Source organism: Thamnophis elegans, chromosome 4 (assembly GCF_009769535.1).
Source record: "Thamnophis elegans isolate rThaEle1 chromosome 4, rThaEle1.pri, whole genome shotgun sequence".
NCBI classification, from domain to species: Eukaryota; Metazoa; Chordata; class Lepidosauria; order Squamata; family Colubridae; genus Thamnophis; species Thamnophis elegans.
This window is the reverse complement of record NC_045544.1, coordinates 15,270,213-15,296,828: the sequence shown is the minus strand read 5'-3', so window position 1 is coordinate 15,296,828 and position 26,616 is coordinate 15,270,213. Positions and strand designations below refer to the sequence as shown.

Sequence of the window (26,616 nt, the reverse complement as noted above, 5' to 3'; positions counted from 1 at the left end):
ACGTCACATGACGGCAACGTGACGCGGCCAGTTTGACACCTGTGGCTTATATTATCCAATGACGCAAGGTGTTTGATGCTTGGCTTAAAGTCCCTCATTCTTTGGGTTCACCGACAAAAGGGCGACTGACAAAAGCGCGCCCGACTAAACCGCGGTGACAAAACCGTGAGTTCTAAACTGCGCCGACGAATGAGCGCTGAAGCGTGCCGATAACAGTGCGCCGACAGAAGCGCGCTGTAAACCTAAACCTAAACCTAACCCTGACCCTGACACTAGCGCCGTGGTTTTGTCGGCGTGCTTTTGTCGTGCACGCATTTGTCAGGTCACGCATTCTTTGCCCCTTCAGTTGATTAATTAAATTACAACAGAAATGCAAAATGAAGACTAAGTGGGGACAAGCATATTGACCTCTCATATGTTCCCATATCTCAGTGGCCTTTCATACTATAGCTGTCTTACCACTAACTACCAAGTTCTACATTTCTGAGGTCCTCTTTTACCTCTCAGTTACTACAGTACAGATAGTAGTGGTATTCACTTACCTTCCCTATCAGTTCACAAATGTGAGCGCATGTGCCATGTCTGCGCATGGGCACCACCTTCTGCGCAAGCACTTGCTCAGTGCTTGGCATTATGTTGGGGGTGGTGGAACCTCCCACAGCAACCGGTTCGCCTGAACTGGAGAGAACTGGCTGAATATCACCTCTGAATACAGATAATCCTACTCGAATTCATCCTGTTTTCCATAATGACAATCCCATCCATAATTTTTGCAATGGACCATACATAGTATAAGTTTTCATGAGTAACTTTACAAAATAAACAAAGCACAGGGCAGGGTAATAAAATACATACACATATTATAATTCATCTTCAAAATATACTCTCCTGAATCTCGCCATTGTCCTTTCAACTACTTACTCTGTTTCAATATTCTATGATTAAAATTTCTTAACCCAAATAGTGTAATAACTGCAGTGGCTTCATACCATGATCTTCTCAGTAATGAAATTATCTGATCATATTTAGGACATTGTGTCTCTTGAGAGTCTGGAGCTTAATGGGTTGTAATTGTAAACATTTAATTCACAACCTTTGTTTTCTTTATAGGCCCCAGGATACAAAACAAAAAATAACAAGTTAGCATCTGAAAGTCTGATTTCCAGAGACCATGAAGGTTTGTGAGGGTTTTTTTACGTGTATTTTTAGTAATGTCTAGACAGCTTACATACTTTTATGTGGCTCATTAAAACTTAAAATCAGTGGAGTGTTGCAGTAGCCTAGAGGTGGTGCTCTCACCACACAATCAGGAGGCTGTGAGTTCAATCCTATGTAGAGGTAGATATTTTTCTCTCTCTGGGCACAATGAAAATATATCTGCTGAACAAAGTTCTGCATTGGTGTCAGGAAGAGCATCCAGCCAGTAAACACTCTGCTAGCCATTCAGTTGCCCAGACTCCACCCCGCAAGCAGAGATGGTATTCAGCAGGTTCTGACCAGTTCTGGAGAACCAGTAGCGGAAATTTTGAGTAGTTTGGAGAACTGGTAAATACAACCTCTGACTGGCCCTGCCCTCATCTATTCTCTGCCTCCCGAGTCCCAGCTGATTGGGAGGAAACGAGGACTTTACAGTAACCTTCCCCTAAAGTGGGGAAGGAATGGAGATTCTGCAGTATCCTTCTCCTGCCACGCCCACCAAGCCACGAGGTGTACCACGTTCTATGCTTTTTATTGATTATTCTGTGCCATCATGTTGGCGTCAACTCTTGTTGACAATGTAGATACTGTAGATGTTCTTCAGGATGATCTGTCCTTAGCCTAGTCTTTCAGGTACAATAGTGATATACTCATCGCTGATTTTATTGAGCTTTCACTCCTCAACCCATCCCTTCCTGAATTTTGCCAGTTTTAAAGCTTGTCTTGGGAGTCCCCAGCCTAGGAGAAGAGATTGAATTTCTGCAGAGAAGAAGCAGAATTACACCTCTAATCAGGGGTGGGCTTCAAAACTTTTAGCAAGGGGTTCTCTGTCCAGTTGCATGGTGAGCGTGGCCTAATCCTGCACTACAACAGGGTGGTGTTTTTGCTCTCCCCAGGCTCCGGAGGCTTTCCTCGAGCCTCTGGGAGAGTGAAAATGGCCTCCCTAGGCTCCAGAGGCCCTCTGGAGACCAGAAACAAATTCATTTCCAGCCTTCCTGAACTTCCGCTAGGCCTGTTTTTCCCCCTCCCCGAGCCTCCGTGTGCACCCTGCACTTATTTGCATCCACAACAGGCTGTGTGGGGACTCCTGGGAAGGACAGGGTGGGGTGGGAGGGGCCAGCCAGGAGTGGGATTTGGGGGTTCTCTGAATTGCATATAATCTTAGCTAGAGGTTCTCTCCTGTGAGCCCCCAGCAGCCCACTCCTGCCTCTAATATGTTTTACTCATAGAAATACTCCACTGAATTCCACTTTAAGTAAACTTAAATTCCTTTCATGAACATTGTTTCCACAGGTGCTTTAGGAACAGGACTTCTTCTAGCACAGAAGCTCAGTGGAATCTTTGAAGAAGGAGGAGGACAACCACAAAATCCATCTTTTTCTTCCCCAGAAAAAATATGGAACATTTTAACTGAACTTTATCTCTTTAAAAATTAAAGGCAGAAGCTGCAATTAATTTCCTCAAAAATGTTTAACTTCATAGCATCCCTACCAACATAAATGCAATGCTAAATGTAAGGTATTTAGTAGATATCCAGTGTTTATATGAATACTATTTTTGTTACTTAGTTGTAAGTTGTTAGTTGTTACTTAGTTACTTACTTAGTTGTAAGTCAAGTCCATGTACTACAGGTAGTCCTCGACCTATGACCATTTGCTTGGTGAGTGTTCAAAGTTCCAACAGCACTGACTACGATGGGTCCTTGCCCTTACAATAGTTGTAGCATCCTGCAGTCATGTCTTTGCAATTTGCAATCTTCCCCGCCATCTTCTAATCAGCAAAGTTAATGGGGGTGCCAGCAGGAGGTCACAAGTAATGGTCATTGATGTCTCACTTAATGAGCATGGGCAATTCACTTAACGACTGTGGCAAAATGGTTGCAAAATCCAGTGCAGTCACATGATGCCTCACTTAATGACAGTACTGTTTAACAATAAATTTGTAATTGTACTGTAAGATTAACTGTACTGATAAACTATCCCGTACCTGAGAGACCGCCTCCTGCCAATTACTTCCCATAGACCGATCAGATCGCACAGACTAGGCCTCCTCCGGATCCCATCTGCCAGCCAATGTCGGCTGGCGACTCCCCAGGGGAGAGCCTTCTCTGTTGCAGCTCCAGCCCTCTGAAATGAGCTCCACATGGAGATCCGGACCCTTACTACTCTCCCGGCCTTCCGCAAAGCCACGAAGATCTGGCTGTTCAGGCAGGCTGGGGGGCTGTTGAAATAGCCAGCCCCACGGGAACTATGAATGTTCTGTATTTTAAATTGTTGTTTGTCTATTTGTCTATTTATCCCCTTCCTTTGTTTATTGTAAGCCGCCCGGAGTCCTTCAGGAGTGGGCGGCATACAAGACCAATAAACTAAACTAAACTAAACAAAATTAAAAAGGCATCAGGGTGACATATATGGTCAATAATATAACAATACTTCAAATGTAGTAATTGGAGAATCGGACTGTAGACCCCAGAAACCTATCCAAAAATTATAATGATGTTTTCTAGTTGGCCTTTTCTAATCCTATCCCCACCACTAATGGCATCGATTACATTTTTTAAAAAAAGAATTGTCACTCAAAGCAAAATGACTATTCAAAAGTAAAGACATCTTTCCTTAAAGTTTTTTTTTTTAAAAAAAGAATCTGACTGTAATTATCAAGTTGCCTTTAGGAAGAAATATGTTTGCTGTCATCTTTAAATATATAAGTTTCATAGAATAGAGACACTGGATCACAAATGTAATTGTTAGATCTGTATAAGAATTATCTTCCTATCTATGGGGATATTTAGGTTTAAGCTAAATAACTGCACAATCAAAGTTAGGCTTCAAAATACTTTATATGCTTGATGCAAGTTGGCACTAATGCACGTGTGCCCATTCACAAGACTTAACCTGGCTGCAATGGAAAGCCATGCCTTAGATCAGGGGTGTCAAGCTCACGTCATCACGACATCATCACATGACGTATCACGACTCCCCCCCCCGCCTTTGCTAAACCAGGTGTGGGCGTGGCCATCACGTGACGCATCCGTCCCATGGGTCGCGGGTTTGACAGCCCTGCCTTAGATGATTAATATCAGTTTCACCAGTTTTGAAGCAGCTCAGGTCTAATGAAATGGACCTTCTCCCTTAACTACACAATTGATACGACCAAAGCCACAATTACCTTTAAATAGAGGGGCATAGAATGAGAGCTATAGGCAGCAGGGTTTTACAATGGTTTAGCATTCCCTACTTCCTTATGTTCTGGCAGATGGTGTCCTTTAATGCTCAAGTGTATTTCTGCTCTGGGTACAATCTATGTACTCTGAACCATCTTCTTCTCTATGCACAATTAGGCATTACAGCTTGTCTAAGCAGTAAAACGGCAATTGCTTTCTAAAGATGTTTACCTCTCAGAGCCTATCTCTCTAAAAGAAAAAACTTCAATGGATATTCTCTAGCGTCAAAAAATATTCTTGGGGTCATTTGCATATAGCAATAGCAATAGCAGTTAGACTTATATACCACTTCATAGGGTTTTCAGCCCTCTCTAAGCGGTTTACAGAGTCAGCATATTGCCCCCAACAACAATCTGGGTCCTCATTTTACCCACCTCGGAAGGATGGAAGGCTGAGTCAACCCTGAGCCGGTGAGATTTGAACAGCCGAACTGCAGAACTGCAGTCAGCTGAAGTAGCCTGCAGTGCTGCATTTAGCCACTGCGCCACCTCGGCTCTTAAGCCGACTCGGCTCTTAAGTATATGCTCTTGCTACTTTGGGGGTTATATTAAGAAGATACCAATATCCCTTTGCTGCATTTTAATGGTTGCCCCGATTTAGCATCCCTAGTTTGCCGCATGAGGTGAGAAGTTAGGCTTGGTGTGTTCCCACTGCAGATGTAAGATACAACCAAGAATTACTCTCTTATGGGACACATCTAGAGGTACAGTATCCTGCTTCATATATATATCAAACACCTATGGTGGCTATGTACGTAACAATTCCTTATTAATGTTCATTTTTAATTGGCTGGTTGGTTTCAGAGTTATTTTCTGTATGTTTATTCATACCAGTTTCTACTCAAATGGCAGAAGTAAAGTTTATACTTTAAACATGAATTAATTGTTCCTGAGCATAATTGATCATGGGGCAGTATTAATTATAGAATATTTGGAGAAGAATATTTTGTATTTCAATAAAGTCATTAAATATGTTTCTGTATCTCTAGTTAAAGTGTTTTTTCTGGATCATCTGATAAAGATGTCTGCTATTTTTTCCATCTGACTTGCTTATTTAGAAGAATGAATGTTTTTTAGATATCGTAGCAACATGAAAATATTTTTAACATCTTAGAGACTATGCTTCTGGTTTTCTTTTTCCCCGGAATCATATTTCCCAATATATCTAAGCAAGTAACTACTGTACTAGCTTCTTCATTTATTAAACATTGTTTACATCATAATCAACTTCAGTGGTGTTGTAAGAAAAGTGCATTAGAACTTGAGAAAAAAAATCTTTAAAAAAATGTCAATTCTTCCATATGCATCTTCCATATTCTTCTTTTCATTGTCTTTTAATTTAACCTACTAATTTAAAGATTTGAAGTAGTTTTTCAAAGCCAGATTACTTTAATAGCAAATGTTTGCTATAATTGGTATATCATTGGGGGGGGGGGGGGGAAGCAAATCTAAGTGTCAAAATTTCCCAAGCATTTCCATTATTTTTAAAAGAAATGTTGCAGAAAGATCAAGAGTAAATTTATTCTTTTATAATTTGCAGTACACAATCAAAGTTATTTGACAAAGTACTTGGAACAGTTTAGTAGGAAATAAGCCAAAGATGAAAGAGATGCAATTACAAATAAGAACATTTCCAAAGTAGTATTAAAAATCTTGGGCTCTTCAGGGAATTGCTAGTTCTTTGCAGACTCATAACTGCATGCAAAATTTAGCTACTGCTGGTCGACATATGTTTCAAGAATACATAAGGGAATAGAAGCTGGCCCAATCTCTACATTGTACAAAATTAACCACAACATATTTTTGCATATTTGAATGCACACCTAAGTATTTTGTACCATTATTTACCAAATGGATATAAGAAAATTGTTAATATGGCTGATACAGAAATTTGGGCACCATTCTAACTGATTCGGTGCTACTTTTTCTAAAACTGTAACATTGTTAATGAGATAACTAGAAACTGGTTAACTTGTCCAGTGTATTGTACATTTAGCCAGGAGACACCAATTCCACAGGTGAAAAATATTCTGACTTTTCTAACCTGACAGGTGAAAAATATTCTATTTATTTTGACCAACTAAGGGCTTTGAGCAGGGATCTGAGTACGTGCAAATGAAGATAATTCATATTACAAGGAAGAGAAAAACTATGTCAAAAACTCTAAGTGTTTTCAGCTAATGCTTTCTAGCTAAAAATACTGTTAAGATACAGAGGTTATGTGGAATTGTTGACGTCAAGGTGAAAACTGGAAGCCCAAACAAAATCTCTGCTAGAGCAATTAGAAAACTATTCAGATCTGCACCGAACTCACAATCACCAGAAATAACTTAAGAATTATTTCAAAAATTATTTTATGCATACACGATTAACAAAACATTCTTTAATCTTAAAATAAAAAAAATAGAAAAGAGCAAAACCCAAACAAGGAAAAGAAATGCAGAAAGAAAGAAAAATCTACTACCAGTATATGTTACACTTATCAACAATCACTAGTTTACTAAGACCTGCTGGAAGTTTAAGCCAGTGGTTCCCAAACTTGGCAACTTTAAGACTTGCGGAATTCAACTCCCAGAATTCTCCAGCCAGCTCTGCTGGCTGGAGAATTCTGGGAGTTGAAGTCCGCAAGTCTTAAAGTTGCCAAGTTTGGGAACCACTGGTTTAAGCTGTCTCTGGAGTAGCTGCTCTACATAACAGCACTGTATATATAATGGTTATCTTCATGGAAGAAGAAAAACCTTTTTATTAAAATTATCACAAAAGTCAGCATCTCATGTATAAAAAGAAAACCTTGATAAGCCTAAAATATCAGCCATACCAACATGGGATGAATTTGGACAAAAATGGTGAAGCATTTGAAGAAAAGAAGACATTGTTGACACAGGGATGGCTCTATTATATTTTGGAGTTGTGCTGCAGCGCAGCAAATATTGGACAGGTGGAAAGAAAAGACGGATTCAAGCAAATGAATTTTAGAAGCTAATATCCTACATTCAGTTAGATATTTCAGCAAGGAAATTATCTAAAATTATCTCCAAATCAGGCATGATTTCTTGAAGGGGAAAAGGGGGATAGTTCCCAGAACTGAATAATATTGACAATCAATCATGTATATTTCTGAATTCTGCAAGGAAGAGTAGGCAAAACACTCTAAAAACAAAGATTAGATGAACTTTTAGCTATTTGGAAGCTATTCTGACAAAGGTGATGCTACAGTTACTGATTAAAAAGATGTCCAAACTTTTCCTTATTTTAGCTTGGTAAACATTTGCACATAAATATTTAAGTATGCAATTGAATTTTGTAGAAAGTCATTGTATTTAACTTTGTACTATGTAGAGGTTTCGTCAGCTTCTGTTCATGTAGTACACTGAAATATTAAATTTGATGAGCAGTACCTAAACTTTTGCATGGTACTCTACTTGGTCATGGAACTAGGATTGCTATTTTATGAGATTTATAGTAGATTGATGTACGTATATTCCTCATTTAGCAAATGCAAGCTAATATGATGGCCTGCAGAGGTAGAATAGCCATTACCCAAGACTCAAAGTACTTTGAAACCACATCACAGCTGCACAAGTAAATGTATTATCTGGAGGTGTACCTACTTTTGTATCTTGGGGCTTTCACATCACAAATACGCAGAAAGCAACAAGTCTCTATTTTTTTTCTGTTGAGGAACTGCCATTTTCATTCATCTTTACACTGAAATGTTTGGCCAGATGTTGGGGGCAAAAAAAAGATGCTGTATGCATCTGCAAAACTTATTAATGCAATGTGTATTTGAAGGAACTCTAGTCAGGTTTAATTGGAGATAATGGCACCTGTTCATTAAATATTATATAGAAAATGATGTCATATCTTTTTAAATTTAATTCCTCCTATAATGGGAATTTAGAAAATTTGCATCAAGGATTTGCATCCTTATCAACTGTTAACCCACTATACTAACCAATTGATGCAGTAACTGCAGACACATCTAGGACAATCAAATGAATCCAAAATATTAAAGAAATATTACAACAGCACTCCTTACTAGCACTGGTAAGGAGTGCTGTTGTAGATATGGAATGTCTACAAGAAAACAAGCAAGCGACAAGCACCACTGAAATACTATTTTAAAATATAGTCATGTTTTAGCCTTAGCTGTGATTGAGGTGCTCAACACAGTCTATGTTTTACAAGACAGTGTAACTGTAGAGGATTCTGGGTTTGGCTATAGCAGCAACATTAAGCAGTTTTTCCCCATTCTCTCTCTCTTTGAAAACTACTTTTCCTATCAATATTTCTCCACGCTGCATTTCCATGCATAAAGGATATTGTCATTCTTTACTAGAAGCAAAACAGTTGGGGACTTTCAATGGAGCAATAGTTTCCATGCAAGAAATGAAACAACTTTGTCTCTTAATTGCTATTCTAAAAAAAAAAAAATTCAACGTCCCTCTCATATTTCAACATAAAAACGCTGCTGATGTCCTGCAATGCTTTTAACGTAGTCTCTCACTGAAACCAAAGGCACAAAGGAACCAAGGAAACAAGCTGTGTTTGATCCGTGATGAACATATATGTAAGTCAAGTCCTTCAAGTCAAGCTCAGCTTCTGGTGATATCATGTAATTTTTTTGTAGCAGCAATGTGGAAGTGGTTTGCCATCACTCTCTCTTTCCCCTCACCTTCCTAGTTCTGGTGTTCCCTGGTTCCCATCCAGTATTAGGTTTTATCCTGATTAGATTGTTGAGATCAATCAAAGGCAACTGGACCTTAGCACCTGGCTGCAAACATATCTGGCATATGCCTCTGAATGATCTAATATACTATGAAAGTTAACATCAGATACATTGGTAGATGGAGAGATCTTTATTGATTTAACATATGAATAAATATTTTCTTGCACAACCAATCTAAACAGAGCTTTTATTATGGAATTCTATACATCTACAGCCTTTGGAGGCTTTTCATGAGACACCCCCCCCCCCCCAGAGGTTCTTCTGGGCAATTCTGATGCTTTGAAGAAAAGAAAGAGAAGAGCAGGATTGTGATAGGGCAAGTGATGCATATTGCTTCCCATTGCAACTGCTCAGCAAGCAGCTCTTTCACAAACTGGTGAAAACACAACTTAAATGCAGAAAACGGTACGCAGGAAGACTGATGTTGAATAAGTTCTAATTTCAAAACTGGGGGGGGGGAATCACTGATGCAATCCAATTTCAGAAAACAGGGACAATTTTGAAAACTGTCTGACTGTTTACAATTGTCTTTTGCCCTTGAGCATATCTTTTCACCTAATGATTGTGGAAAATAATATTATATTCTGCCACATGGACGGAGGCTTTTGTGGGTAGATATGTGGGCTTCTAGGCTCTCCTACTCAAGCTTTATCTATGGATTAAAAAAAACCCATTTGCATGATTTCTGATTGCTTGAACTTTATAGCCAAACCAAAGGATTCAAACATCCAATTGGATTCAAAGCCTCCTAAGTGGATTTAAACTCATGACTTGGCTTGTATTCCGTTTTTTACTTTCTTCTGCTACCTTTATAATTTGGAAAAATTATTACTGGTAGTGAGATTGCCGGATGTGTCATGCACTGGCCATTCCCATCCCTGTTTTAGCGAGGCGGGGGGAAATCACCATACATCACATAACAATGTGACATTGCGAGTTTGACACCTCTGGAGTAGACAATAGACCAAGTTTAGGCTAAAGCTGTAAAACTGTCTACATTTGGGTCTCAGAATGATACTTACACATATGAATACATAAACTGATGAGCTCAATAATATTAAATCTAGTTAAGAATATTGCTTAGATGTATGAATGTTTTCTTTTTTACACCCAATCTGGTCAAAACTTAGTAGCCAATGTAAACTCAGTTCATTCTTCTTTTTAAATTCTTATTTGGAGATTTAAAAATCAGAGCTGAGAAACACAATTACTCTAATAAAGAAACTCTCTCCTGGTGTGGTCTGTATTTTTTTTTAATTAAGTGACATTTTTAAAATTTCTCTAAAGATCCCAAAACTGTGATAACACCAAGATTTGTTATGCTGACATTAAGTTTATTTTGCAACATCGACCAAAGGCAATTTAAAACTGTCTGAAAGAAATAACTGCTATAAGTATTTTAATTACTGTTAAGGAAACCCTGCAGAAAATAAAAGCCCACAAAACCTGAATTTGGGAGATTAGCAACAAGAAAAGATCTATTAGATTAGGAGCTAAATAAACCTTGAACACTTTGAAGTTAAACAATTTGAAGCAGCATGATGTAACAAGAAATGCCAGAGTTCTGGCATTTCATCAGGAGTCAGGGGGGAAAAAATCTACTTAATCCATATTCATTTCAGTGATGCAACACAGGTCCCCATATTCAAATTCAACTTTGCTGGCATAATTCATGAAGTTCACTTCTCTGATGGTTCCAGCCATAAATATCTGCAGATATATATATATATATATATATATATATATATATATATATATATATATGTATGTATGTATGTATGTATGTATGTATGTATGTATGTATGTATTGAACCTTCTCTGTGAATTATATTTCACTTTGACTGAGAAAGGATTTCCAGTACAGTTATGACAAAAAAATTAAACATAAATTGTTTGAAGGAACCTGTTTTGTAAAAAAAAAAAAAAAAAGCAGTTTAAAAAAAGGAAGACAAACACATTCATGCACAACTGCTTAAAAGTGCACCAAACCGTTTCAGTTCTGAATTGCTAAAGCACTTCAGGCTCAAGTTTTTCTATATTCAGTATATGACACCCGGCGATCTACCTTAAGACACATTTTCCCCAAAACGCTTGTTTGCAAGTGATGCTGAAGGGTTATCTTTCACCTTTATAGGAGTCTACTTTAACTTCTGTACATTAAATGTTAAGAACATTAAGGCCTCACAGTTCTAGTTAGCCTAGTGTAAAGAAAACACGGTTTCTTCTACTTTGTGGAAACTCATGTTTCCAGATAGTATCTGGGAAGTGTGTTACAGAAGATAAAATGCCACTGTGGGTAGTTCTAAACTACATATTGGTAGTGTGTTATGCTACATCAGGGATAGGGGTCTTTAGTCCTCCATCCACTGTTGGACTTCTATCCCACTGGACTGACTAGCTGGGGGTTGACAGAAGTTGGAACCCAGCACGATAGGAGATACATAGATTTACCGCTTCTGCTCTATATTACAGTATTATTTGCATTATCATATTCTGGCCTAAAGCAAACAAAATACTTGACTGAAAGAAAAATTTAGATCTTGAGAATGAGCTCACTACACAAATTAAGACATCAAAAGTACAAACTAAAAATCGACACATTAATAAAATCGGTTTATATTAAACATCTCTACATGATTATGGAATATTAAAAGTCCGGCTGTGCTCGGTAGGTGCAAAATAACAATTTATTTCAACAAGTTCTGCAGCATGGCAGTTGCATAAGTCGGCCGAGCTTGTTTGCTCTCAACTGCATTTTGAAGATACTGGATTCCGCCACAGCGTTCCCAAATCTCTTCAAACTGCCGCTGCAAAATTTCAGCACCCCGCTTACGAGTCAGGCCAGTTTCTTCAAGATTCAGCTCGCACATCTCCATGTCATCCTTGCCTGGAATGAAGGAAAACCCAGATTTTACAAAAGTTATAATGCAAGCCTGCCTCTTTTAGTTTTGGACACATGCAAAATTGAGAACAAAACTATAACAAGCGCTAGCTTCTTTCCCAAACATATTGCCTTTAGAAGAAGAGATCTACAAGTGTTCTGACCCCCCTCGTCCTACACCAAAGCACGTGGAGATGAAGATACTTCAAGGATTTATTAACACACAGACTAGACGTTGGCAGCAATCCAGCACAGACTAACCTTGGCAGCAATCCAGCCTGCCAAGCTAGCCACGAGAGTTCTCCAGCTCTAGTAAACGCGTTGAGTCCTGCGATGAGTGTGTGCAAAGCCATTCCTTTTATAGTCTTAAGAGGAGCCTAATTACCACCAGCTGAGCTCAATTATCTCCTGTAACTGCGCAACTGTCCTTTACGCCTATTAGCCCTCCGTTGCCGGGCATTCAGTACCAACTCCCTTGTCTCCTCCCCACTGCTCCAATGCATGACATCAGGATCACACTCCCTTGTCTCCTCCCCATTGCTCCAAGGCTCAGGCACCTCCTGGTGGCCAACCAGCCTCTCTGCGCCCTGCTCAGAGTCGGAACCCTGTCCAGGGTTCTCCACATCCTCCAGAGCTGACTCATAGGGCCCCTCGCTGTCGGAGTCTGGTGGCAGCTCCAACGGCTCCTGCTGGGCCACAACAACAAGTATCCAAATTCTTGTAATTCACCTTATTTAATCCTTCTATCACCTATATCTCAAACACTTGGAATCTTTGAGACTCATAATGCAAGAGGAAATGTGAATCAACAGAATAAGTTGTAACCTAAATATCAACTTTGCATCACAACCAGTTTTGACAGCAGGAAATCATAACAACCTGCAGTGATGACCATGCATTTCATATCAAGAAAGACATTGATTTTATATTTTTATCATGTTTTATGTTTATAATATGTAAATTTCTAGGAATAATTTTGGAGTATCAAAACCCAATACATAAACAAATGTTAATCTACTAATTACTACTTCTCTCAAGGGAGAAGCTGGCAAATTAATTCATTCATTCATTCATTCATTTGTTGTTCATCTCATTATCCAAAGGAACTTGAGCTTTATTTATTTTTCAGATTCTTCTGAAAGTAAAGATAATCTTTTTAAATAAAACAATATTTTGCTTTGCAGCAGGGATGAAATTCAGCAGGTTCTGACAGGTTCTGGAGAACTGGTAGTGGAAATTTTGAGTAGTTCGGAAAATCGGCAAATACCACCTCTGGCTGGCCCCAGGGGGAGGGGGGAGTGGAGATTTTGCAGTATTCTTCCCCGGCCACACCCACGAAGCCATGGACACAAAACCAGTAGTAAAAAAAAGTTGAATTTCACCACTGCTTTACAGTATAATTCAGATCTTGATTTACCTTTACTACATCTTGTCAATAAATGAAGCTTACTTTTCCAACTTTATTTAAAAAATAAAAATAAAACCCATACTAACCAGCCACTAGCAAAATGGGTTGCTTATCAGGATGAAGTTCCATTTGACGAGCAATCCATGGTCCATCAAAGTGAGCATACCACCAGCCTTTTTTCTTATTCTGAGGATCCTTGTATTGATCTGCTGGGCGGATGAAAGGAATTCGGAAATATCGCTGTTGCCGGTTCATTTCCATATCCTGCTGCTGTCTAACGGACAACTGACTTGTTGGATTCTGCTGAGCTGTAAGGAATAATTACAGTTAACATTTGTGGCCAAGATCAAAACCAGTCTTCATTACCATCACCTTTTTAAAAAAAAAATCTGGGCAGAAAAGTAGGTTTGAAAAGTTTGAAAATACTTTCAGTAAAGACAAAATAGCGAAAGAAGATATTGCATTGCCCACAACATTTTTCGAAATAACATGGATTTCATTTCAGCCATGGAAACAAATGTTTAGATTGTGGATCCCAGCTGAGGAATCTATTCAATGGAGTTAAGTATGCTGGGCGAAAGAAGAAGGAACATTCCAAATTATTAAAAGTACACTATAATCCCTATGGCAAAGGTCCAATGAATACATTTTTACAATTTTTGAATCGTAAACCACTCAGAGTCATTGACTCAGATGGGTGGCTATGGAAATTGAATGAATAAATGAATGCGCGAAATGTCTATGTAACACAGTGCTGGAATACAATTCTCAAAGCATATTTTTTTGCAAAGAAAATTGCCTCCCAACCTGGGAGAAAAGTAAAGTGAAAGGATGTGAAAAAAAGAATAAGGTATCGTTATAGATGGAGAGTCATTTGCAGAATGTTAAGATTTTTAATTTAATAGCTGGAACAGTAAAGTGTGTGATGGGCCAGAAAACACTGTTGTAGTTGATTGGTTGAAGAGTGCTGGTTCCTGAATAAGGTAATCTATGTTATGATTGGTTGTTGTGGGTGTAAAGGGGGAGTTTCCCTTTTCCCCCCGCCCTTTTCTTGTGTGCTCTGTTATGCTACGGGATTTACTTGACATTTTACCTCATGATATTAGTGTGCGCCTAACTATCTTGTCTGCTGTTAATATAGATATAAAATATATTTATTCATATAAAACTACAAGTTCATGTCAGCGTCTCCAACTTCATTTGTACACCTGCTGCACAATTCCCTGACACAGACTCACATTATACTACATGGCTTAGGACCAGCCTATCTGCGAGACCACCTACTGCCATACCCCTCCCAACGGCCGATAACATCCCACAGGGTGGGCCTCCTTCGGATACCATCAGCCGGACAGTGTCGGCTGGCGGGCCCCGGAGGAGAGCCTTCTCTGTGGCTGCTCCGACCCTGTGGAATCAGCTACCCCCAGAGGTCCGGACCTTACCCACTCTCATGGCCTTCAGGAAAGCCGTTAAAACCTGGCTGTTCCAGCAGGCCTGGGGCTGTTGACCTTAGTGTTAAGGTCCAGCCCCGATTAGAAAGTATGTGTGTTGTGAATTTTAAACTACTTTTTTACTTATTTTGCTTTTCTTTTTTCTTCTTTCGTTGTAAGCCGCCCAGAGTCCTCCGGGATTGGGCGGCCTATAAATTTAATAAATGAAATGAAATGAATGAAATGAAATGAAATAACCATTTCTGACTTTTCAGGTTTCAAGTAGGAGATTTCAAATGCAAGATTGTTGTGGACAATTGCAGAGAAAACAGTTCAGTTATTCATCAGAGGGCACTTTTCTTTCTATTCCAGTTTATGGAAGGATTGACAATGAATAATTTTAACTATAAGCTAAATAATTATCAATAATAAATCTGGTTTTAGTTGAATAAAGAGGGATGAAGTCACATCACATGTGTTTATTTGCCCTCTTATTTTTAGATAAGCTGTTGATTACTGGAAGAGAAAAAAATGTTCAAAATATTATGTTTATACATACAGAAATAGCCATTGTTTATCCTGCTATAAAAGGCAATATTTGTTAAAATATTTCTCATTAATATCAGTGGACATTAAAGCAGCTCATCCATGAAAAGAAAATGGGCAAAAAAGACCTTTTTAATATTAACCAGCCTTCAGTCATAATTATTATCATTTGGCATGATAAACCTAAGCAATAGCACACATACTTTTATTCATTTTTTTAAAAAATTGTTTAAAAAATGAAATCGGTTTTCAATTGATGAATCGATTCACCGGGCAATTCATCATTTTCAATACATCCTCTTGCTGCATTCTGCAGCTAATGGAGACTGGTGACCCACCATCTAAATTAATATATAGGATGGTGTCCATCTTGAGTTCCTTGCTTGGCATCTAGAGGTCTTTTTTCCTCATTCTCATGCACAGCTGCCCTCACCCAAAAGATAATCAACATACTGGAAAAAAAAGCACTTTCCCCACAACAAAGGCAATTATTTTCTCTCCTAAAACAAGTTCCTAAGTGTTAGGTTTTGTTCCAAATGTTAGTTGATTAGTACCAATTTTCAATGTTTTGCTACAAGGGGAAAATATTTTCTCTTGGCAGAAGAAAGGAATTAAAATTAAACCAGTATGCACATTTTTATTGAAATAAATTATTCGTTTCTGTAAATATTGCCAAAATTCTTAAAAGAGCGTGAACATTCCTGCTGTCCAATGTCTTTACCAACAATTCTTTAATTATATTTAAAATGCACCTTTTGAATGCTTCTAAAGAACAAATATAACTGTAGCAAAACACAATTATGTTAGTAAAGTGGGTTCTATTCCCCCCTTTTTTTCTAATTAGATGAAATAATCCCCCCACTTACTTGAGTTGTTCAAAAATGGTGCAAAATCTGAAAACAAAATTTAATACTGAGCATGCAAGAGAAAATGAATCCATTGATCAATGGGAAAAATTTCCTACAGGTCTTTAAGTGGGGTTAGAATGTTGGATCAGATCAGCCTTGGATTCAGGGCTCTTATAGATGGGTAAAAACAGCCCAGATCCATTCCTCAGAATCCATGCTAGATCCTGATTCCCATTCTCCCAATATTCAGTCTCAGAATCTGAGCACTCTGGTCTAGTTGCTTGAGATAATTCTCTGCACCCCAAAATCTCACTCTATCTCAGCAACATGTACAACAAACGTCAAGCCATTTCTTAGGAAAAGTCAATTCGGCTATTCCGTGTACTATCTGATACAAGCCCATGGTTCCTTAATTTGGTTTTCTGAAATAACACAAGCTTCTCTTCCTCTTTGAAAAACGTGGAACAATATGAGTTAATAAACACTCTTCTATTTGAAGGTCACGCGCTGTACCACCTGAGCAGTGGTGGGTTCCGGGCAGTACGGCCCGGTATGGGCATACTGGTGGTAGCTGGGAGCAGCGGCTACCATATTGGAACAGTGGGCCGTTTGGCCCACCTGCCCACCCGCGTTCCTTACCACTTTTTGAGGCAAACGGATTAATTGCGCATGCGTGCACTTGCGCGACCTCCACCAAGTGTCGCTGAGTGGTGGCGTGCATGTGCGTGCATGCGAAGTGTGCTTGCCTGCCAAGGACACCTGGCCCCGTTGCAGCGTACCGGCTGTGACGGGATCCAGAACCCACTACTGCACCTGAGGCCAACTATGATTATGGATGCCACTGTGTCCACAAACCTTTTCCATGGTTCTTGCCAAGCACTGTGGCCCAAGTGACTTTTATTTAAACTACTATAAGAAGATAAGAAGAAATTAAAAATCACATGGCATGTAGCAAAACAAAGCCACAAACATCTGGATGGTGCTTAGTTAAGCACCAATTACTACTAATTTAGCAAATACTACTATACTTCTTTCTAAACAGCAATACTCTATTACTAGCTCCCTTCACAAATCCATAGTATTTAGCCTGGCCTTTTATCTCAGCCCTAGAACTGAAACTATTTCAATCTAAAATCCATCCAATGCTGTTGGGTTAGGATGCTGTCCATGAGACAATTTAGTCAATGCAGTAAAAATAAGCTGCTCAATATTCTTTAGGCACTTTTGCTCACAAGGACACTCTCCCTCCATGCACACACATACACACACACTTTTGTATGCGCGTGGGGAGAAGGAGGGCTTAAATTAAGATTTTCCCTTACCATAATCAGTGACTGATTTGGGAGCCCGCTGTTCCATTTCAGTATTGCGTTTCTTGTTCTTGGCCTTCCAAGCATGATAAACCTTAAGCCGCCTATGAAACTCTTCTCTGCAAGCTGCCAACAATTCAATATCTTTGATCCAGGAAAAGCACCAGGGAGGGAGTAAGTGAGAAACAAGTGAGAAAAGATAAAAGATGAATATGTTTATGAATTTGTTGACATGGAAAAAATTAGTTCACAGCTCCTTATATTTACAATATGATTCACATATATACAGGGTGCATAAACTGGTAATTTGTACAAAAAAGAAGGATAATTTTCTAAAGCTTGCATTCATAAAATATCCATTTTGTTATTTTCAAACGTTGTCTAATTATTCTGCTATTTCAGAGGCCCTTTCAGAGATCAAGAAAAACGAAGGCTTCTTCCAGCTTTTGAGGCTCATAGTCAAAATGTTGTGTTTGTTGGTATGTTTCTTAGCAACTTAGTTTGTTTTACTTGGTTGATTTTAAATGAACACACACACATTGTCTAAATATCAGATTCTCTTTAAGCCTTGAGCTCAGCCCAATTGATCCACCCCTTCATGCTGGATTGATATACCAGTGATGGCTAATCTTTTGTTGGCGTGTACACCCCCTCTGCACCCCGTTTTGGGCCTGGAGGGCCTCCTGCACCAACCTGGAAGCCAAAACGGGGTGCGGGGGCACTACGCACGGCTGCAAAATACAATGCAAGTTCCCACCGTGCATGCACCTCACCCCATGCATGCATGGCAGAGACCTGAGGATCAGCTGGCTGGTGGGAAGCACACATGCACATGTGTGGTGGAGCTGGGCTAGGGCAACGGTTGGCGTGCACGCAGGGGGTTCTGCGTGCCACCTGTGGCATGTGTGCCATAGGTTCGCCATCATGGATATATACAGTACACAAGGAGAAGAAGGTTTAAGTAGAGAGTGCATAGTTAATAGATCCCTATTCAATGGGACCTGAGCTAAGTTACACACACACACACACACAGAGCCAAGCCCTGAAAAAGTCAATATAGAGATATCAGGATTGGGGGCTCTCAATTTCAATCTGATTAATGATTACTCTGCTATTTCAGAGGCCCTTTCAGAGATCAAGAAAAACCAAGGCGTCTTCCAGCTTTTGAGGCTCCCGCTCAAAGAGAAGGCTGAAAGCCCTATGAAGCGGTATATAAGTCTAACTGCTATTGCTATTGTGTGTGTGTGTGTGTGTGTGTGTGTGTGTGTGTGTATCTGTCTTTGAGTCAGTCTTGACTCCTGGGGACTGCATGGGCATGTCCATGGAATGTTTTCAGCAACACTTTCAATTTCAATCTGATTAATGATTACTCTGCTATTTCAGAGGCCCTTTCAGAGATCAAGAAAAACCAAGGCGTCTTCCAGCTTTTGAGGCTCCCGCTCAAAATCAAAATTTTGTGTGTGTTGGCATGTTTCTTTCTGAGGCTATTTTGCTGTGTGTGTGTGTGTGTGTGTGTGTGTGTGTGTGTGTGTGTGTGTTTAGAGAGCCGAGGTGGCGCAGTGGTTAAATGCAGCACTGCAGACTACTTCAGCTGACTGCTAGTTCTGCAGTTCGGCTGTTCAAATCTCACCGGCTCAGGGTTGACTCAGCCTTCCATCCTTCCGAGGTGGGTAAAATGAGGACACAGATTGTTGTTGGGGGCAATATGCTGACTCTGTAAACTGCTTAGAGAAGGCTGAAAGCCCTATGAAGCGGTATATAAGTCTAACTGCTATTGCTATTTTGTGTGTGTGTGTGTGTGTGTGTGTGTGTGTGTGTGTGTGTGTGTGTGTGTGTATCTGTCTTTGAGTCAGTCTTGACTCCTGGGGACTGCATGGGCATGTCCATGGAATGTTTTCAGCAACACTTTTCAAAATGGTTTGTCTCTGTCCTAGGACTGAGGGAAAGTAACAGACTCAAGGTCACCCAGCTGGCTTTGCGCCCAAGGTGAGACTAGAACTCACAACCTCACAGTTCCTACCCCAGTGTATTTATTACACTAAAATGGCTCTCAGTGAGGCAATATAATCTCTTACCAGTCTAATAGTGCCTATTTAGGAGCTGAGTAGCTCAGCACCTGCTTTGCCTGCAAAAGGTCGCCTGTGTGATCCCCATCATCTGCAAGGAGGGATGGAAAGCTACTGCCAGACAGCTTGATAATACTGGCTAGACAAACTAATGGATTAATTAGGTATAAGGCATATCCCTATCTTTCCCTAATTAGGAGATTTAATATCACATCCAATTTAGTATGAGCATGTTTTCCCTTTTAAAGAAAAATAGGATATGAGGATGGATCTGAACCAGTATCCTAGCTTGGGGAAAAGAAAGGAGAGTCCATTGCATTTAACAGGCCCCTTAGTTAATCTGAATCTGTCAATCTTGAGCTTGCTAGAAACAACTCTGCAAAAACTAGGAACATCTGATATAAGCCGTATAGGCAGACTACGGCCTTCCAGGTTCTTATCTCCAACACATCTGAACGAGTGAAAGCTTTCAAGCCCATGAATTGCACTATATTGACAATAGACCAAGCAAACTATTTAAAAGTCATTAGCAATAATCATTTTAGGTTAAGTTTAAATGTAATGACTTTGCATTATATTCAGTTAATTAACCCTGCTGGTTCTTACACGCGGCTTAGTTTTGAATGCTTCACCCTTTTTCTTTTGTTTTGACATATGGAGCAGTTTGAAGTAACTTTGTTCAAGGCATTTTCTCCTTTAGAGCTGAATAAAGAATTATTTAGCGATCAAAGGCCTTTTTTTTAAAAAAAAACAAAAGGTATCAATTCATTATATACTGTAGGCTTTCAAAACTCTGTGTGAGAGAGAGAAAAATCCAAATATTGATGTATCCTGACACTCCCTACATTCCAAACAGGGCAACACTCACCACAAGAGGTATTGATTGTATCTCGTAAGTCTGCATATTTCCACTTGCTAAGGTCATGCTTTTTAATGCCAGCTGCAGCTTTGGTAGCTTGAACTGTAGGTCCCCTAAAAACATCCAAAGAAACAAAAAATGGAGAAGTATTCAAGAAAGAAACAACTGTTCCTCAAGAATGCAAAGCGGAAAGGAGGACTCATCAAAAAAGACAAGTGCAAAGATTGGTAACATCCATGACATGCTTCTTAGGCATATTTATTTAAGAGGAAAGGAAATTTAGATTGCAAATTGCTAATTTACAGACTAATCATAAACGTAATCTGAAATGACTCAGGTTGTTTTTAAACAGTTTCGGAAAAAACCAAATGGACACATTATGTGAAGACATAGTTCTCTATGTAAACGTCTAATGCTGGGAAATTAAGAATTTGGGGATGCTTGACATCGCATCCCAGTTTTTAAAAAAGAGAGAACAGAATAATTCTCCCTAGAGCAAAATAATAGCAAAACTTTATCAAAACGTAATTCCTATTCATGCAATTCATAAATATAATAGTGAATTAGAAAGGAAATGGGTACTAAAGTGGTGCAGTGAATGAACATTGATTAGAATGTATATTTTTTTACATAAATTAATTTAATGGAATTTATAAATTAACTTTATCTTATAGTTATTGCATTTGGTGATTAAACTGATTTCTTTCTGGCAATCTGTTACACCCACCTAGATAAGTATTCTGACATTTCTTTGGCCACTTGTTCCCTATAAAAACATGAGGAATGTATGTTAGGGAATTAGGATACAAGATTTAATGCATTAATTTTACAATATTAACTGATAACATAGTATAATAAATACTCTAAATTAACCAGTTCTTTGTATGTATAATCTTTCAGGTTATTTAAATCACTATTTAAATATTTAAACAATATTTAAATCACAAGCATTTGCACTTACATATAATTGATCTGATAGACTGATTCTCAAATGGAGTGTATTGATTGCATGCTCAAATTGTGATGAATTAGGAAGAATTAAAGTGAATTATTTTGTAAATTTCTTTTAAAGTGAACATTAGAATTATTTTACCCTCCCACTCTCAATTTTTATAGAATTTCCCAAAAGGGAAAAAAAATGTTTTCATACGCTGTCATTTTACACCTTGCTTCATTGAATCTGCGAACAGAACATATTTAGGTTAGTCTGAAGTTCTCCTAAACTGATGTACAGCATTACAAGATCATCCTGGATACAAAATGATGTTCTTATAAGATCACCAGGAATCTGGTATCAACAAGTGGTGTTAAACATTTATTTAGTTTCTTAAATGATAGATGCATTGACTTCTCCTTTCTCTCACCACCATGACAGGTCTGTAATCATCCCATGCATTCACACTGTAAGAAGGGGATTGTCTTGAAGTCTCACTATAAACATCACAAAATAGAGGCCCTGGAACCCACCTCCTTTCAATCCCAAGCTATAGCTTCCATCAAGCAAAACTCAATGATGGGAAAATTGTACTCAAACTCATACCCAACAGAAAAATAAATACCCAGATAAACATATCTGCTTAAAAAGAAGCTGATTCCTATGCCAAGTGTTTGGGAGAACATCTAAAAACTAAGAAAGAATGCATGTGCTGAAATGGTTTATTCCAGGCAGACAGGAAGGGAGAGAGGGAAGGGGGAAGGAAGAAAAAACTTTCCCTGTGCAAAAATACTGTCTCGTTTTTAATATGACACTGATCTGTCTTTTAGGGTTGCAAGCATCACTAGAATAATAAGTAAGTAAGGCAGTCAAAACGTTAGGCAGGTTTCCACATTATACTAACAAGGAAAGTGCTCTGTTTGGATTTGATATGAATGTTGGGTGAATCCAGACAAACATGATTTAATACAATAAACCAACTTTTTCTGAATTTGATGTATGAATCTCAGTATTAATTCTTCTTGAAGAGCAATTTATGAGGAACTGAAATGGAATTAATCCACACCAATATGGGTAAGGAAAATTTTCAAATGGCAAATCCTTCCATTGTACCCTTTATTGCTTGTAGCACAATGTCAAAGGACACTATTTGGCCAAGGGTCTCCAAACTTGCCAACTATGGACTTCAACTCCCAGAATTCTCAGAAAGTTGCTGAGTTTCAAGATCCCTGGTTTAGACTGAACTGGGATGGAGATGCATTACAAAATTCCTAAAGGATTTTTTTTTACTTTTTTCCTCTCTCCACAAAGTTCAGAAACCGCTCTCTGAACTATACTCCCAAATCTTTGACAGAGGAAAGGTAGTACGGATACCTAACTAACATCTGTTATAGCAGCTTCCCCATATTATACTTGAGAGACCGCCTGCTGCCAATTACCTCCCACAGACCCATTAGATCTCATAGGGTTGGCCTCCTCCGGGTGCCATCTACCAGCCAATGCCACCTGGCTATTACCCGGGGGAGGGCCTTCTCTGTGGCAGCTCCGGCCCTCTGGAATGAACTCCCCGCAGGGATTCAGACCCTCACCTCTCTCCAGGCCTTCCGAAAAGCCGTCAAAACCTGGCTTTGCCGGCAGGCCTGGGGGTGATGAGTTCCCTCCCCTCTCGACATGTATGGTTGTGCAACTGTTGTTTACTTTTATTATTTGTATTTTGTTTTTTATGTTCCCCCTTTTTCCCCCTTGAATTGTTTGCCGCCCTGAGTCCTCCCGGAGAAAGGCGGCATACAAATAATAAAATTCTATTCTATTCTATTCTATATTGGCTGCTATAACAGAGTCAAATCACAATATTCAGAATTGCTTACAGCAATGGCTAAAAGCTATCCTTGCTGGGAATCTGAGGAACTGCAACCCCAACATAATTGGCTGGAAGAAAGTTGAGGAAAGCTGTGGCAAAGTGTAGCCTCTAGATTATGAGTGTCCAAATATAGGAAGATATGCAGCATCATGTTACCTTAATTTAATGACAGCGTTCTCATTATCATCATCATTATTATACAACTTATTATACAACTGCCTTTTCCAGCAGCATCACCGAAAAAGTACAATACCTGCGCAAACTTGGGTCCACCTGAGCCTCATCGTTGATGAGCTCAGATTCACTTCGGGCAATTCGCAAAGCCAGCTCGTGATCTCTGCGCTCCTGTTCGAAAATGGCTTGCTGCTGACTTGCTTCTTCACGTTCTCTGGCCAGCTGAGCCTCAACTTCAACCTGCAGAGCCATAAAAAAGATAACTTAATCAAAATATCTATTTTAATACAACAGAACTATCTAGCTAGATCCAATACAGCATGCTAGAAGCAATGCCAGCTAGGATTTTTAGAACTAGTACTCTGAGAACATCTTAAGAAACACCAGTTTGTGGTTTGCAATTACAATTGAGCCCACTTATGTGCAAATGGTTACTGTTAGATAAAGGTAAAGGTTCCCCTCGCACATATGTACTAGTCATTCCAGACTCTAGGGGGCGGTGCTCATTTCCGTTTGAAGCCGAAGAGCCAGCGCTATCCAAAGACGTCTCCGTGGTCATGTGGCCAGCACGACTAAATGACAAAGGCGCATAGAACGCTGCTACCTTCCCACCAAAGGTGGTCCCTATTTTTCTAATTGCATTTTTACATGCTTTCGAACTGCTAAGTTGGCAGAAGATGGGACAAATAACGGGAGCTCACTCTGTTACACGGCACTAGGGAATTGAACCGCCGAACTGCCGATCTTTCTGATCAACAAGCTCAGTGTCTTAGCCACTGAGCACCACGTCGCTGGCTGGTTACTGCTATTATAATTCATTACAACCAACAGATGAAGCAAACTAAGGTTCAAGCAATCTTAAAAGGTAAAGTCTCCCTCAAGTTAATTTTAACTCCTTCATTAAAAAGAAGACAAAAAAACCTTCTTCATGAAAATAATCTTCCCTTGTCTTCTGTTTTTTTCTCTTCTTTTGTGTTGTAGCCTTGCAACACAAAAGAATTGTTCCCTGCAATTCCTTGGATGTCTCCCCTCTGAATACTACTAAATTTTCCAACCTCAAACAAATTGCCCAGGCACTGAGACCTCTTTAAATAGGAGCCTCTTAGTTTACACAAAACTAATTTAATCTAAAAGATACAAAACTGTTCTGGCCCGTTCCAAAACTACAGCCACACAAAGCTTGCAAAAGAATGTCTTTATCAGTCCCGGCTCAAGCTGGCTGCGAGCCCAAAATAAACATAGATAAAGTATCTGGTAAAAAGTTACACAGCAAACGCTAAAACAAAACTCTTACGGCAAACCAGGTTTTCAGAAAGCAAATCACTTATCCAAGTGCCTCTTTGAATCATAAACACCAACTCGAACAGGAGCGGAACTGAACTCACGAACAAACAAACAACGTTGACTTCTGCAACCAGGGCGTGGTACCATCAGTCCTTTTAGAAGACTCTAACGAGCAACAGCTGTGTGTAATCACCTCCTATGAGTCCTCAATTGTTCCTTCCATGGTCAGCTCTTCTACGTGCATCCTGAAATAACTCACAGGAGGGTTCTTGCTCAGCCTCTCTTGTCTCCTCCCCACTGATCCAAGGCTCAGTCATTACCTGGGGACCAACTAGTCTCTCTGAGCCCTGCTCGGAGTCAGACCCCTGTCCAGAGCCCTCCTCCTTTTCCAAGCATGACTCATAGGGCCCCTCGCTGATAACAGCTCCAAAGGCTCCAGCCGAGCCACAACACAAAACTATAAGGAGTCCAGCCTGACTGATACTTAAAATTGCACTACAACCTATAAATTAGACTAGCTGTATCAGAAACAATCTTGATTTCAAATTCAGGAGGGCAGAGGCATGGACAGAGGAGAAATTATTCTGTAGAGGTGGTCCTTGACTTACAATAGTTCCTTCAATGACCAAAGTTAACAACGGCGCTGAAAAAAGAGACTTATGACCATTTTTCACATTTATGACTATTGCCACGTCCCCATGGTCACATGATCAAAATTCAGATGCCTGGCAACTGACTCATTTTTATGAGGGTTGCAAGTCATGTGATCCTTTTTTGTGACCTTCTGATCAATAAAGTCACTCAGCTTACTACTTTTCATAATAATTAAAATCACTAAATCGAGTGAGGTAGATAAATAAGCAGAGCTACTGAAAGGTGAGAGTATTAAATCCTTTAATGCTGCAGTTCCTAGAGCCATACTTAGAAAATTGATTTTAATAAAGCAGATTAAAATTTACAATTAATAAAAAGGAATAGAAGCAAACTCTTAATGCAGGAATGAATTAAAACTGCATATTAAAAACCAAAATAATGTCTTTGTTTAAAAAAATTCAAAATACTGGTGAGTTTAATTGTTAAGAATGATTGAGTTATCATTTATCAGAAAACGGACAGTCATTTGTCCGGAATTATATAGAACAGGGAAGTCAAGCACAATTTCATTGAGGGCCGCATTAGGATTGTGTTTGACCCTGGTGGGTGGGGCTGGTGGGTGGGGCCATAATGGGCATGGCCAGCTCAGCATCACTCTTGTCAGCGGCAACAGCTTGGGCGGGGCTGGGGGGAAATCCACTTTTGCTAGTAGTTTGTTTTGCTAGCACTCTGCCAGTGAAAACGGAGTCCCATGCGCCCCCCCTCCCCGGACCTCACTTTTGGATGTGATGGCCTCCTGCAGCCCTGTGCTAGTGAAGCCCTCCTGAGTGCTGTTTTCGCTGGCAGGGGCATTTCAGGTCGGTCCTTTGATGTTTACAGGGTGGTCTCATGGGCCAGATCTAAGCATTCCGTGGGCCACATCCAGCCCCCAGGCCTTGAGCTTGACACCCCTGGTACAGAGACTCCTATTTGAACATTGGTTTGGGCAATAAGACTTTCAAGTTCCCTTCCAACTCTGTTATTCTGATAACTTCTGATCATGATATTGACAAAAGTGCATGATATACTCCCAGAATATACATCTATATAATGAATTAAGGAAGAAGTACCATGAGATCTGAAGGGAGCTTGGGCAACAGAATCTGTTGGGCTAATTCTCCTGTAGCCAATTCCCCTTCTGATCATCCTACCTGCTTTTACAATTGACAAGGATGGCTAAAACAGCAACTTTCTTTTTGTTATTGTTGATTGGACTGAAAAAATATTGTCCTGG

At 39.5% G+C, this 26,616-nt stretch overlaps 1 protein-coding gene across 1 annotated transcript in view; it reads right to left on the bottom strand.

The window, feature by feature from the left end:
* Window positions 1-10,306: 10,306 nt before the first annotated feature.
* MYO6 (myosin VI) overlaps window positions 10,307-26,616 on the bottom strand; it is a 121,579-nt gene continuing 105,269 nt past the window's right edge. Inside the window, exons 28-35 of the mRNA XM_032216291.1 lie at window positions 23,545-23,705; window positions 21,647-21,676; window positions 21,224-21,262; window positions 20,506-20,609; window positions 17,584-17,715; window positions 16,280-16,306; window positions 13,524-13,745; window positions 10,307-12,035 (exon numbers count right to left, since the gene is read on the bottom strand). Of these exons, the coding sequence (XP_032072182.1) occupies window positions 11,836-12,035; window positions 13,524-13,745; window positions 16,280-16,306; window positions 17,584-17,715; window positions 20,506-20,609; window positions 21,224-21,262; window positions 21,647-21,676; window positions 23,545-23,705 (915 nt within the window). The 3' untranslated portion in view covers window positions 10,307-11,835. The remainder of the gene's footprint in view (window positions 12,036-13,523; window positions 13,746-16,279; window positions 16,307-17,583; window positions 17,716-20,505; window positions 20,610-21,223; window positions 21,263-21,646; window positions 21,677-23,544; window positions 23,706-26,616) is intronic.